Here is a 16,294-nt window from a genome sequence, read left to right on the forward strand (position 1 = left end):
ATTTGGAGAAGTTTAATTTGAATTTAGAGACATTTTCATAATCCCTCTCCACTCTTTTCCACAACTAAAAAAGTATTTCCCCCCTTTCTGATTTAATTTTTTTTTGGCATATTTGTCACACTTAAATGACTCAGATCATCAAAAAAATGTATTATTACAAAAAGATAACCCGGGTAAATACAAAATGCAGTTTTTAAATGATGGTTTCATTAATTAGGCAACAAATCTGTGCAAACCTGCCTGACTTTCTGTGAAAAAAGCAATGCCCTCTAAACCTAATAACTAGTTGTGCCACCCTTGGTGGTAACAACTGCAATCAAGCGTTTGTGATAAACTCTTCTTTGCAGAATTTTTCAGCCACATTGGAGGGTTTGCCAGCATAAACGGCATGTGTAAGGTCATGAAATAGCATCTCAGTTGGAATTTAAAGGGGTTGTAAACCCTTGTGTTTTTTTCACCTTAATGTATCCTATGCATTAGGGTGAAAAAACTTCTTTTAGTGACAGGACCCCCTAGCCCCCCCCCCCTGTTTTACTCACCTGAGCCTGGAAATTTCCCAGGTGGAGACGCGCCTCTTCCTCTGGCCGGGGTTCTCGGCTCTTGATTGGATAGATTGATAGCAGCGCAGCCATTGGCTCCCGCTACTGTCAATCAAATACAATGATGCGGGGGCGGGACCAAGTCCTATATTCAGCGTCTATGGATGCCGAATGCTGGACCGCAAGGTAACCCCCCTGGGAGAGTGCATCTCCTGGGGGGTTATACAATGTGGGGAGGAGCCGCGAGAGCCGCCAAGGGACCCCAAACAGCTTCTATTTAAGTGATTTTTTTTGATTCAGCAGGGCTGGCAGTAATCAGGCCTGGGTGTGGCAAGTGAAATTTAACCTCAGCTTTTTTCCACTTAATAAATGAAATAATAATTTAAAAAACTCATCTTGGATTACCCTGGTTATCTTTGTGTAATATTAAAATGTATTTGATAATCTGAATCATTAAAGTGTGAGAAATATGCAGGAAAAAAAAACAGGAAGGGGGCAACTTTTTTTACAGGACTGTATACAGATGTACAGAGTTAAGGAGATTTTGTTTTTGAAGCATTTAATCAGTTTTTTAAATATTTTCACTTAATGGATTACAGATGATCATTGATTCTGCCAGCAAATTATACTGGATTGTCTTTTGCATACATGCTTTCCATGCTGTTTGTTGCTGTTGTTTGGGGCAATGTCACTTAATCATTGTGTGCTATTCTGTGTGTGCATGTCTTGACCAAGTACAGAAGTGTTCAAAGAATGTAATCTATATTGACTACGGTACATAAATACGTTTTATCGCTTAGCAATGTAACTTCAGTGTGTATCTTTTATGCCAAGGATGATAACCTTTCTTTAGAACAATTGGAACATAATGCCATTGTTCATATTTTCTGGTCTTCCTTATCCATTCAAACCTGTTGGTAAGATACGTATGATATAATAATGTATATATAGCCACAGTAAGTAGAACATTAATCCATAAGTGAGCCTCACATTCATACATACACATACTAGGACCAGTTTAGACAACCAATGTTGACGTAATTTACTTTTCAGTAAAAACCACCACGAAATGAAAAGAAAAATGTAGGTAAAAAAAGTAAAAAAATTACTTTTGCACACTTTTCTTTTACTGTTTTCATGTTACAACTGCTAAAAATTTAAAATAACCATGTAGAAGCTTTTTGGATAGCACCAGATATTTTGAGGATTCAGATTGCTTTTCAAATGATATAGTAAGAAAAACATGGGGCACATATACTAGTTTTTTGTACACAGCAGGGGTAGTTAAAATAGGAGTCAAGCCCTCGTACACACGACCGAGGAACTCGATGGGCGAAACACATTGTTTTCCTTGTCGAGTTCCTTGTTAGGCTGTCTAGGAACTCGACAAGGCAAGTTTCTCCATTACCGTCGAGGAAATAGAGAACTTGCTCTCTTTTTGGCTCGTCGAGTTTCTCAACAGTTTCCTTGACGAAAATGTACACACGACCGGTTTCCTCGGCAAAAAAATATCTCCCAGCAAGTTTCTTGCTGTTTTTTTGCAGAGAAACTCAGTCGTGTGTACGAGGCCTAAGATGTAAACCCTCTCCTATACCCAGTGAAGTGAACAGCCTCAGATGATAAACAGGGATGAAACAAATCTCCTTACATACGTTTTATTTGTATATCTGCTGTCTTCAGTTTGCTATATTCTTTAGAAAGTGAACACTGTGTTAGAAATTTTTCTTCCTGTTTCAGCAGTGGGAGGGGAGTCTGGGCCATACACTGTGTGGCAGCTGATTGGAGGAAGGCAACCCCCCTCCACATACGCAGAGTAACAGAGTTACTTGCAGAGCTGCTCTGTGAATAGACAAGCTCTCTGCTAATCAATTTATAGCACCCACCCTGACACAAATGTCCAGCTGCTTTTATCTCCCATGTCAGAGAATTTAGGCAGAAGTTTTAATGCTGATAACAGAAGAACGGAGCAGCAGAAGGCCACGGGGGCTTAGGGCTTTAGAGAGAGATAAGAAAACACATACAGATAGCTGTGCCTAGGTCAAATTTCATGAATCGGGTTTAATACAATCTGCCTCTATTAGCTTGTAGTAATTTAATTTATTCAATTGAACTTGTTTTTTAATGTGAATATAACAGAACAAGTCCAGATGGGTGTGCATAACTATTACTAACTACTGTATACTATGAACCTGGATCAATTAGAACCGTCATAGAAATATTAGTGAATACAAGGCATTCTGTGAATGGAAAGGGGAAATATTTTATTTACCTGCCCTTCAACTCCCCTCCCCTTTTCCATATACAGGGCACCTTGTATTCTGTAAACATGATACAAGATGTTTTGTGAATGGACAAATGAAAAAGGAAAGGTAAACAAAAGTATCTTTTCACTATATGAGGGCCACTACTCTCATAGCTCTCATACCCACAGCACTGACTGTACTTTCCAACATATTTGAAATTAGGATTTTTACCTGTGGAGCATTACAAGCCTCCTCTGCAGTTAAAACCACAAAACAGGCGCTAGCTTTCAAACAAGTTAATTCATGCTAGCAGAAGGCAAACAGAAGACAGAAGGTGGGAAACACCACGCACCAGATTCCAACCACTATACAGAAAGGTGAAAATACATTTTCAGCTTAAGCTCCTCCTGACTACTCTCTTCTGACATGTTTTGCCTGACCCACTGGGCTTAATCATAGAGATCTCTATGATTAAGACCCGTGGGTGGGGAAAAACATGGCAGAGGAGAGTAATCAGGAGGAGCTTAGGCTGAAGCTGCATCTTCACCTATCTGTATAGTGTCTGGGCTCCGGTGTGCAGCATTTCCAGTTTCTGTCTTTGGAGTTTTTATCTTACACAGCAGTGACCCAGACCTAGGATAACCATCATTAGAGGTAACGTCTTTGTATACAGCACTGGCCCAAAAATTATAATTTTTCTGCAGTTCTGCTTTAAGCAGAAAATCTCACATTATATTTAAGGCTAGGGCTAGGTCTACACTGGCGATCCCCTTGCCACTAAGAAATTCAACTAATTGTTGCCTATTATCACTACAGCAGTACATTGATATTAAGGGTGTTGTAAATAACAATACCACAACCAAAACTAGAACCTGTAGAAACACTGCCTATGGTGTCCAAAGCAACACCCCCTTTTTTGGGCTAGTTTACACTTGTTTCAAAACATGGCTTCGACACGCTTTGTTAACCACTAGAGTACCGGGCCATCGTCAAATGACGGCTCCACGGTTACTCTGAAATTCAACAGGACGTCATATGACGTCCTGTATTCTTGCGGCCACTGGAGGCGCGCGAGCGCGCCAGCGGTCGCTGTGCGCGCGCCCGGCGCGTCCCCGAGATGCCGATGCGCGTGCCTGGCGGGCGCGATGTCCGCCAGGCACTCGGAATCGGCGGCTACAGGGACAAGACGTGGAGCTCTGTGTGTAAACACAGAGCTCCACGTCCTGTCAGGGGAGAGAGGAGACCGATCTGTGTCCCTTGTACATAGAGACATAGATCGGTCACCTCCCCCAGTCACCCCCCTTTCCCCACAGTTAGAACACAATTTAGGTATACATATTAACCCCTCCCTCACCCCCTAGTGTTAACCCCTTGAATGCCAGTCACATTTATACATTAATTAGTGCATATTTATCGCATTAATCGCTGTATAAATGTGAATGGCGCCAAAAACGTGTCAAAAGTGTCCGATGTGTTCGCCGCAATGTCACGGTGACAGTAAAAAAAATCGCAAATCGCCGCCAATACTAGTAAAAAAATTAATAAAATAAAAATGCCATAAATCTATCAGCTATTTTGTAAACGCTATAACTTTTGCGCAAACCAATCAATATATGATCATTGCGATTTTTTTTACCAAAAATATGTAGAAGAATACATATCGGCCTAAACTGAGGAAAAAAAAACTTTTTTTTTTTTTTAAAATTGTGATATTTATTAAATAAAAAAGTAAAAAATAGTGTTTTTTTTTTAAATTGTCACTCTTCTTTTGTTTATAGTGCAAAAAATAAAAACCACAGAGGTGATCAAATACCACCAAAAGAAAAGCTCTATTTGTGGGAACAAAATGATAAAAAAATTGTTTGGGTACAGTTGTAGCACGACCGCGCAATTGTCATTCAAAGTGCGACAGTGCTGAAAGCTGAAAATTGGCTTGGGCAGGAAGGGGCGTAAGTGCCCAGTATGGAAGTGGTTTAAAGGGGTTGTAAAGGTTCATGTTTTTTCGAATTAATGCATTCTTTGCATTAAGGTGAAAAAACATCTGATGTTTTCTGGCCCCCCCAGACCCCTGTTTACTTACCTGAGTCCTCGAAAGTCCCATGTCGTAAACGAGCAGGCTTCTTGACCGGCTTTCGGCTCTTCTCGGCTCATTCATTGGAATGATAGCAGCCATTGGCTCCCGCTGCTGTCAATCAAATCAATGATGTGGAGCGTCGAGGCGGGGCCGTGTGATACAGTCGGCGGCTATAGCTGTATCACGGGAGTGAGCCCGCAAGCTAACCCCCTTGGGAGAGAGCTTCCTATGAAAGGGGTTAGCTCCCGTGGGGAGGAGCCGAGACAGCCGCCGAGGCACCCCAGAAGACCAGGATTGGGGCCACTCTGTGCAAAACGAGCTGCACAGTGGAGGTAAGTATGACATGTGTGTTATTTAAAAAAAAATCTTTGAACCTTTACAGTCCCTTTAAAGCTATCTGAACGCTAGTCAAAGCTCCTGTCACTAAATAAAATGGTTAGCTTACAGTCCTGTGTATACGTTGCTTTTTCTTGGTGCGTCAATGAGGCTTTGGTGGAGCTTTGATGGGGCTTTGATGAGCCTTTGGTGGGGCTTCAGTGAGGCTTCATGGGGCTTTGGTGGGACTTCAATGAGGCTTCGATGGGGCTTCAAGCAAACTTTGCCATAGACTTCTATGGAGGCTTTGAAGATGCTATGAACTAAAGCTACATGGGGTATAATTTTTAAATGCGAAGCCAAAGCAAAAGCAAGGTGTAAACATGACTGTAAGCTAACCATTTTATTTGACAGGAGCTTTGACTGGTGTTCAGAGAGCTTTAACGAAGCATGTCCGAAGCCATGTTTTGAAGCAAGTCAAGCCGTTAATAAGTGTTGAAGCCGAAGCGCAGTGTAAATGAACCCTTACACAGAACATGGTTTTACAGGTCCTGACCTGATTACTATATTGTGACAATGGGGTTGATTTACTAAATGCAAATAAACTGTGCACTTTGCGTGAAAAGTTGCACTCTGCAAGTGCATTTACGCCAGAGCTTAGTAAATGAGGGGAAGCTGTGCTGAATTCCATCATTCAATCATGTGCAGCAAAAATGCTGTTTTTTCCCATTGTATTTAATTGGGTATTCTTTGCAAAGTGAAGTTTTGCCTTTAGTAAATCAACCCCAATGTGTAATCATGCTTATATGAGATAAATATATTTCTCTGATGAATGGGGAAAAAATATGAAAGCATGATAACTATATAGGAAAAGCTGGTTCTTTGCCCCTGCTCTCTATAGACACATGCCTACTGTGCCTAATGGTAAATAAAATACGGCCCTGCTGCCAACCAATAAGTGTTAAAGCGGGAGTTCACCCATTTATTTATTTTTTTACCTTTTCCCCTTAGATTCCTGCTCGTTTTGTCTAGGGGAATCGGCTAGTTGTTTTAAAATATGAGCAGTACTTACCCGTTTTCGAGATGCATCTTCTCCGTCGCTTCCGGGTATGGGTCTTCGGGAGCGGGCGTTCCTTCTTGATTGACAGTCTTTCCGAGAGGCTTCCGACGGTCGCATCCATCGCGTCACTCGTAGCCGAAAGAAGCCGAACGTCGGTGCGGCTCTATACTGCGCCTGCGCACCGACGTTCGGCTACTTTCGGAAAATCGTGACGCGATGGATGCGACCGTCGGAAAGCCTCTCGGAAGACTGTCAATCAAGAAGGAACGCCCAGTCCCGCAGCCCATACCCGGAAGCGGCGGAGAAGATGCATCTCGTAAACGGTAAGTACAGGTCATATTTTAAAACAACTAGCCGATTCCCCTAGACAAAACGAGCATTCATCTAAGGGGAAAATGTGTTCTCTATGGGTGAAACTCAGCTTTAAGTTAAGTGTCTTAATAGTAAACAGATATAATTGCGGTATAGCCCCAGTACAAATGTGTTACAGATTTTTGCCAATCTATTGTGGTTGACTAGGCAGGACTGTTGGCACAGGAGTCACAAGTATATGCAAAACTGTTGAAGACCTGTTGCCAGAGGTAGCCTGATTTTAACTACTGTATTTATTGGCATATAACACTCACTTTTTCCCCTGAAAATAGAGGATAATCTGTGCCTGCGTGTTATACGAAGGGGGCTTTGGAATGTTTTTTTCCTAAAACTTCCCTCTTAACCTCCCTGGCGGTATGATTCTTTCAGAAAAAAGGTGCTGAAAGCGGTACCATTATTTGCAAGGAAATTTGGCGTTTTATATTGTAGGCCTGTAATTTTTAGAAATAACTAACTTAAATCTGACCAAACAAGATTTTAATAGGCATCCCGGGTATGACATTTTTTTAAAAACAAAATTATAAATTATAATATAATAAATAATTATAACAAATAATAATATAATTATAATAAAAATTATTCAATAATGTAATCAAATCAAAATCACTGAAATTTGCTCAGTTGCAGAATTGTTGCTGTCATTTTTTTTTATGACGAATTTCCCCACAAATCGCTATCGCACAATTCTGCAAGTGATTATAATTTATTATCGCTGTTTTTTAGCTGATCTAAAACCATTTTTGACATAAAGGGAAACTTTTGGTTGCTAAGGACAATCTACAGTTTGCAGGCAGAAAGAAAAGTTTTTATTATATAAAGTACATGTAGGGCACTGGGCAGACCACTAGGGACAAGGGGTGTGTGTATTTTTTACATACAGTACTGTAATCTATAAGATTACAGTATACTGTATGTAATGTGTTTGTTTAAGTTTTTTGAATTTGGCGCCGTTCTCCGCTCTCGTGCGTCGTAACGTCGCAGGGAACGGAGATCGGCGGCACAGGAGGACGCTGTGTGAATCGAGCGAGGTCCCGCTCGCTCACACAGAGCGACAAGGTCCAGGGACAAGGTAAGTAAACACTCCCTGTGGATCCAGCGAGGCGAGCCCGAGTCTGACTCGGGGTTACCGCTCGCAGCATGAAAATCTAACCCCGAGTCAGACTCGGGAATACCGCCAGGCAGGTTAAAGTTAGGGTGCGTGTTATACGCCTGTGCGTGTTATACGCCGATAAATACGGTAATTATTTTCTTAATTGCAATATGTATGGTATTGCTTTTAGAAGTGCAATATTGGTGTTGCCGGCTGGATCAGATATCTTACTCATTTTGGGATGGGGCAGGGCATTGGGCCCCGCATAAGGGAGGATGTTCCGGAATTGTAGAATATATCCTAGATTGTGAGCTCTCTGATTCCTCCTGTATTGAATTGTAGTGCAACTGTAATGTCTGTCCTCAAGTTGTAAAGGGCTGCGCAAACTGTTGGCGCCATAAAAATCCTGTATAATAATAATAATATAGATTTAGAATTTGATTTATTTCATGTACATACTAATGAATATGTTTCTGGTTCACCTCTCTACAGCCATTGGTGTCCTCCTTGTACTGGTATTACATGCTGCAGCTGGGATTTTACTCATCGATGCTCATGACTTTAGCTTTTGATGTAAAAAGAAAGGTATGTATATTTTGTGTCCTGCTAAAGTGTATGGTTCTGCCATTTTTTTGCTTTATTTTAGGCCCCTTTCACACAGGGCAGACTCTGTCAAGCAATCTACCTGCTCAGCGGAGGATCTGTCCACTGATCCCTGCTGAGCAGACAGACGATAGGTCCATGTCCGCTCCACTAATGCAGGGCAGACACGGACACAATCTGCTGTTCTATATAGGGGCAGTCGGATGGAAACGGACTGTCTGTCCATTTCCATTCGACTGTCATCCGATCTGCTACATGGATGGGGAACAGATCCCCATCCATCTGTTTTTGGCGAAGCGGATCATCTCAGATACAGGTGGGTGTAAACATTTACATCCTCCTCTCCATCGAGAAAAATGGGTGGTCTGATCGGTCCACATGAGTGAAAGGGGACTTACTGTGTAATGTGGTATTTTGCTGTGCAATCGTATACACTAATTTATCTTCTTCTGTAGGGGCAAAACTTACACTTTCAAATTATACTTATATACAATTGTTGTGAAAAATATTGAGGCAGATTTACTAAAACTGGAGAGTGCAAAATCTGGTACAGCTCTGCATAGAATCCAATCATTTTCCATTGTTTTTTTTTTTTGTCAAAGCTTAATTGAACAAGCTGAAGTTAGAGGTTGATTGGCTACCGTGCTTAGCTGAAGCAGATTTTGCACTCTCTAATTTTAGTAAATACACCCCTGTGTGTGGGAGAAAATTGCACAAGGTATGCACTGTTTAACATTCCCAAAACAAAGAAGGCATTAGAACATTTAAAAAGAAAAATATATAGTCGCGCTTAACCTATAATGAACCTGAGTGTAGGTATTAAATGGTGATAAAAACTTATAAACTGACATATGATCACTCATAAGTGACCCAGATCATACAAACAAATTAGTTATCTAAATGTGAATCACAATCAAAAATGAATAAAACAGTGTAAATTAATATTAAATATTCAAAAATTTGTTGTAATACATGAAAAAAGTTCATAAAGTGTGTAAGCAAAAAGTCCAAGTGTAGCCTCAATGTTCATAAAAACAGCCATGCACAAATCCAAATGATGTCCGGACTCTTCAATTATGGACTGAGACCAGAATGAATTCCACCACCTTATGATAAGTAGATCTGCTTACCAGAGCCCCGTTGTCCCTTATGATGGAGGACCCGGAAATACTTGTAATAAATCACAACTGGATAAAAAGGACACCCTGAATCAACGGCCTCGCTAGTCAGCACATTCCATGACAGTGAGCCAGTTGGTAATGGTACGGCATGCAAGGAAAAACAGATGCCTTGATAGTATAAAAACCTTTAGTACTTTATTTTAACATAAAACATATATTGCACTCACAGATTGTAGTAGAAAAACAGCCTTAAGCCTGCTGCGCCGGCCGAGCGCAAGCAGGCAGACCCGTCCGTCTGGAGATCGAGCAGTTGTGGGTGGTGACGTCAGCACGCTCCTCGTTCTGCCCTTCGAACATTTGCCTTCTAAAAATAAAACGTCTGTATAGAATCTACCCAATCAGTCATTGCCTCCCTTCTTCCATTTTACTTTTTAGGTTCAATGGACATCATCAAAGATACCTACCTGAATGCCCTTATTGTTATTGAACATCTGCTGTGGGCATGCACTACTAGTTCATTGCCCTTCCTTTCAGGCTTCCCACTGCACGTCAAGCTTTTCCAAGGTGCTGGCTCCTGTTCTAGGCATGCTATGCTCTCAGGGTATTTAACATTCTAGAAGAAATGAAAGAATTACCGAGGTAATAGTTGTGACTCCAGGAAGCCTCTGATAGTTCTCCAAAAAATACCCTTTGAATCTATTCATTTTCAAGGTAGTCTTTCTTGTTGCCATTACCTTGGCAATAGAGTTGGCGGTCCTGTAGGGAACCTTTTCTTCTGCTCCTTAGGAACAAGGTTGTCCTGAGGCCCAGGGCCTCTTTTTTCTTTAAGGGGATGTTTTACTTCCATCCATCTGTCCCGCTCTGGTACATCCCAAGAAGAATTTCCTTGTTTGGATGTGGAACAAGCTGTTAGCGTTTATCTCTCTGCCATGTCTTCGTTTAGACTAGATTGGTATGTGTCTCTTGGGCTTTTCAGCATTAGGCATATGTTTCCCCAGATTTGCAAACCTGCCACTTGGTCTTCCATTCATACATTTTTACCAGGTCAATGTTCAGGCCTCCACAGATGCAAACTTTGGGCTAAGGTTCCTTCAGGCAGCTCATCGAGTCGCAAGTAGGCCCCAGTTTTTCCCCTTTTGTTTGTGAATTGGTTAGTGTGTTGTTTGCTGTAATTGCTCAGCTTTGAGTTGGACTGCTTTGGGTCTCCCCAAAGTACCAGAACTCCTTTTCCCTGTGTTTCTTAATGAACTATTAAGAAAACAGGATTTTTTACTTACCGTAAAATCTGTTTCTTAAAATTCATTAAGGAACACAGGCCACCCCTCTTTCTTATGATCACTGTTACTACTGCTTTTGCACAAAACTAAGACATGATCGAACTGTTAGGGGTTATACTGCCTGTTCAACCATTGTTTTTGTTTCCAGTGTCCAATTCTACTGTAGGTGGCAGCATAACTCAGCATCTCAGAATTCCTTCAGCTCTGTGAAAATTAGTTTACGTTAAGTAAAAAATTCGGTTTTTGATTTAATTTGTTTAACTGTAGTTAGGGGTTATAGTTTTTACATTTTCTTTATATATTTGGTGTACTCTTCAGGAAAGAAATTAATGTTACACATTTATGTTTAAAATCTTAATTGAACTAAAAAAATACATGGGATGCTTGTAGAAAGTACCATAACATATATTGTAATTTGATTTAAAAAATGTACATACATAGATGCTGTTGGCAATAAATTATTACAACTGACTTTTTTTGTTCATGAACATAGATTATTATCCTGTTACTAAAGGAAGATATCTATTTTGTTTAATTACAATTGTCTTGATGCATTGTTTACAGGACCTTAAGGAGCAGACAGTACATCACTTTGCCACGATTTTCCTGATTACATTCTCCTATTGTGCTAATTACATGCGTGCTGGGACCTTGGTGATGCTGCTGCATGATGCAGCTGACCACTTTCTAGAGGTAAGCCAAGTTATAAGAGCATATGAAAACAGATTTTTTTTTAGATTATGATAAAACCAGTGGATTTAACTGGAATCTGGAAGGTATAGAATTATGCCAATACTTCCAGCGCATACTTATATATCATGCACCTTTGATAATTATTTTATTGATTTCAGTGTACCTGCAATATAGAAATGCATTGTATACAAAGCTTTGACTTTTGTCTACTTTAGAAGAAGCCCATGTCCCTCCAGGAGCTTAACACCACCCTGTGGTTTAACAGAATTGTGCCAGAGTCTCACTGGTCAATACTGGTACTCAAGTTGGACCTTTAAATGGTGAGAGTAGGTTCAGATTTAAGAAGGACTAGGGCTTGGCTGTAGGTCAAATAGAAGTCAAGGCCTTCTGCCCAGGGATCTAGGGGCTTTGCAGTTATACAAAAATCTATTTAAATAAGTATTTGCTGGCATCTTTGTAGAATTATTTGCTTTGACATACTCAATTATTTAATTTTAATAGTTGCTTATGGGAGACCGGGGGTGGAGCCGAGACGTGTTGTATGTGTCTATGGCATCACATGGTTTGTGATCGAGTTCACATGAGTGCCCCCATATCAAACAGCTTGCTACGTGGGCACTTGGCAGGGGGTAGGAGTGCCAGTGGGAGACCCTAGAACAGGAGGATCGGGACTGCTCTGTCAAAACAATTGCACAGAGCAGGTAAGTATGACATATTTGTTATTTAAAAAAGATGTTTACAATTACTTTACCTTTTAACCCAGGCTTATAGAGAGGGTGCTTGTAATAGTTTCTGAAATATTTGAGAAGGTGAGGAGCATATAAGTTCTGCCGCACTGAGCTTTTCATATTTCAGACACTAAGGGCCAGATTCACAAAAGAAGTACGCCGGCGTATCTACTGATACACCGGCGTACTTTCAAATTTGCCGCGTCGTATCTTTAGTTTGAATCCTCAAACCAAGATACGACGGCTTCTGGCTTCGATCCGACAGGCGTGCGGCTTCGTACGCCTTAGGATCGTAGGTGCAATACTTCGGCGCCCGCTGGGTGGAGTTTGCGTCGTTTTCCGCGTCGGGTATGCTAATTAGCTTTTTCCGGCAATCCACGAAGGTACGCGCGTCCGTTGCATTCTCTTACGTCGTCGCTAGTCGGCTTTTCCCGGCGTATAGTTAAAGCTGCTATTTCGTGGCGTATAGACAGTCGGTGCGACGTCATTTCGCGCAAAGCACGGCGGAAAATTTCAAAACGGAGCATGCGCATTTTAATGGGCGCGGGGACGCGCTTCATTTAAATGAATCACGCCCCCTGCCCACCCAATTTGAAATAAGCGCCGAGAAATACACTACGCCGCCGTAACTTACGGCGCGAAATCTTCCTGGATTCGAAATTCCGCCAGGTAAGATATGGCGGCGTAGCGTATCTCTGATACGCTGCGCCAGGGCAAATGTCTTTGAAACTGGCCCTAAATACATATCTTTAGATACCACAGATTCAGGCAGAGTTCAGGTGTTTGTTAGGTGGTAGGGTATATACATTGACTTAAATATTGTTTCTGTCCTAGTACAGGAAAGGTATAGGATTTTACAAATAAGGTTGAGGCTTTAGTGGGTCAAGTTAGTGGAGAATCAATGACAGTAAGTGTAATTTTAAGCTAATAAAGTCATTTTGAAAACATACTACACCATGAGGAACCCCTTTATTTTATGAATAAATAAATGGGAGGAAGTTTGATCTTTTAAATGGCCATACAACTACAGTATACAGTATATGTGGAAGTTCTATATACCAATAAAAGGTAACAGGAGGAGGCTATCCAAGTGAGGCTTCATCTGGGTGGAACCTGAAAGTAGCCCTAAAGATGGTAAAGTGTCATTTGACCTGAAAATTGGAAGGTCCACCATCTGAGGTGAGCGCATAAAAGAACGGCGATAGGAGTCACTACACATGATATTTCTAGAACACAAGTGGTGGAATAGAAGTGTTGGATATAGAAGAATGTTTTTAATTTTTATTAAAAAAAAATTGTATTATCACTAAGAGACTAAGAGTATTATACAGTATATATTTGGAACACTTAAACACAGATATATATTGGTGCTAGAAACATTGGAATGTATGTATATTGACACATTATCCACATTTTCATCTTCATTACAGTATATTTGTTTTTTGTTTTTGTTATTGTTCGCAAAATCAAAGAGTACTGTATATACTCGAGTATAAGCCGAGTTTCTCAGCTCTTTTTTTCAAGGCTGAAAATACCCCCCTCGTCTTATACTCGAGTCAGAGTACCTGAAATTATTGACAGGCTTCAGGCGTCCATTGTTTAAAAGTCACGGTCTCCTCCTGGTCCCTTTCGTGATACGTGTTTCTCAGAAGACACAGTTCCGCCTATCACGGACGTTCTCTCATCCTCAGACTCAGTTTCCCAGCAGGCACTGTGTTCAGTGTTCCGCCAATCACAGATGTCCTTTCATCCTCAGACAAGAGGACGTCCGTAATTGGCGGAACACTGAACACAGTGTCTGCTGGGAAACTGAGTCTGAGGAAGAGAGAATGTCCGTGAGAGGGATGAAATGTGTCTGCTGAGGAACGCCTATCACGAAAGGGACCAGGAGGAGACTGCGACATTTAAACAATGAATGGACGCCCGAAGCCTGTCAATAATTTCAGGTACACTGACTCAGGCACATTGAGGATGGGCATAGTGAGGATGGGCACAGTGAGGATGGGCACAGTGAGAATGGGCACAGTGAGGTTGCAATGGGCACAGCGAGGTTGCAATAGGCACAGTGAGGTTGGCACAGTGAGGTTGCAATGGGCACAGTGAGGTGGGCACAGTGAGGTTGCAATGGATACAGTGAGGTTGTAATGGACACAGTGAGGTTGGAATGGGAAATGGGCACAGTGAAGCTGCAAATGGGCATTGTTGACCCTCTTTTCCGCTTATGAGCTTATGAGTATATTTAATATTTAATTTAGTGATCACTGGGTGTATGATAAATGTATTTCTCATAGGTCTACACAGAGCTTCTTTGTGATGTAAACCTATAGGATTTGAGATATAGGTGGAAAAATACTAAGCTTTAGTCTGTTACTAAACCCACAACAGTAGAATTAGTCTGTATATGCAGTAAAGCATGCTTGTTATACTCACTGTGGAACCTAAATACAGAGCCAGGGGACAGGCTGCACATGCTCAGTTTGGTGTGTATTGCTAGAGAGTTTTTTATTTTCTTGGGAGGGTGCATGTGATCATCACAGGGCCAATCAACACTGTCCAGATAGAGGGTCAGGGGTTCTGCATCCTGATAGGACAGTAAGGGCTGGATGAAAACTCCTCCTACAAGCTTTAACCAGACACTGATAGAAGTCACAAGACTGCTAAATACTACTGATGAAAACAAGGGGCCGGATTCAGATAGATTTGCGTAATATTGTGCGGACGCCGCCGTAAATTAGGGCGCAAGTTCCGTATTCAGAAAAAACTTGCACCTAAGTTACGGCGGTGTAGCGTATGTGCTCCGGCGTAAGCCCGCCTAATTCAAATTTGGATGATGTGGGCATGTTTTATATAAATTTAGTGTGACCCCACGTATTTGATGTTTTTTTTACGAACGGCGCATGCGGCGTTCGTAAAAGAATCCCAGTGCGCATGCTCGAAATTCCGCCGCAAATCATCAATGCTTTAGACGTGAACGTAACTTACGTACAGCCCTATTCGCGAACGACTTACGCAAACAACGTAAAAAATTCAAAATTCGACGCGGGAACGACGTCCATACTTAACATTGCGTACGCCTCATAAGAGCAGGAGCAACTTTACGCCGAAAAAGCCTAACATAAACGACGTAACAAAATAGCGCCGGGCGTACGTACGTTTGTGAATCGGCGTATCTACCTAATTAGCATATTCCTCGCGTAAATCTACGGAAGCGCCACCTAGCGACCAGCATAAATATGCAGCCTAAGATACGACGGTGTAAGACACTTACGCCAGTCGGATCTTAGGGAAATCTATGCGTAACTGATTCCATGAATCAGGCGCATAGACACGACGCCGCAACTCAGAGATACGTTTGTGTTTCCATCTTCTGTGTACTGTGGGAGACCAGATATAGTGAATGCAGAGTCCCGGGTTTAGTAACACTTTAAGCACCACATATAGAGCTTCTTGCTGTTTTATTTTTAGTATTATTACAATTTACCTGATTTACTGGAGGATAGTGCATGTTCATTTGCAATTTTAAATAAGGGGGGATGGGAGATTTGGGACTTTAAATGAAGCCATGGCTGGGTAAAGTCATGTGCCTCCATCCCTGTCATTCGGGCAACACAACAGCAATGCAGCACAGGCAGCAAAGATGCAAATAAAGAGGGTGGGACTTTATATATAACTCATGATGACAAACTGAATAAAGTGGTAGAAAATAAATTATTTAATAATGCATAGGAACATGTTTACATACATTAAATCACATAAACAGAGACATGCACCCGTGACATGATGCCCATCTCGCAATTGATAATCACTGTTAATAACATGTTTACAAAATTGATGTTCATAATACAATTGAGGGGTCCACCACTATATATAGTTGGATACATATGTTAAAAGGGTAGCATTTGCACAGTCAATAGTCTTGGGTCCCTATCAAGATAAAATTAATATGGACACATGTCTTGGTGGGCGTGTAGCTCATACACGTATCTAGTAGCTCGACGCGTTTCATGGCTTTGAGATGCTCTTCAGGAGCAGACATGTGGGGTATGGTGTTCAAAAGAAGGCACGGCATCAAGGACCAAGGGCCACCCAAGAGCATCAGTGCAGGGAGACGAGAGGGCATCCACCCCAAACAGCAGGCTAGGCGGATCCGAGCTCTCCAAACACTCCTAGCGTGAATAT

General features: G+C 41.5%; 1 protein-coding gene across 1 annotated transcript in view; it reads left to right on the forward strand.

The window, feature by feature from the left end:
• LOC120915228 (ceramide synthase 4-like) overlaps positions 1–16,294 on the forward strand; it is a 190,858-nt gene that overhangs the window by 129,217 nt on the left and 45,347 nt on the right. Inside the window, exons 7-8 of the mRNA XM_040325564.1 lie at positions 8,186–8,278; positions 11,259–11,387. Of these exons, the coding sequence (XP_040181498.1) occupies positions 8,186–8,278; positions 11,259–11,387 (222 nt within the window). The remainder of the gene's footprint in view (positions 1–8,185; positions 8,279–11,258; positions 11,388–16,294) is intronic.

The sequence above is a fragment of the Rana temporaria genome, chromosome 1, assembly GCF_905171775.1.
Source record: "Rana temporaria chromosome 1, aRanTem1.1, whole genome shotgun sequence".
Lineage (NCBI taxonomy): Eukaryota > Metazoa > Chordata > Amphibia > Anura > Ranidae > Rana > Rana temporaria.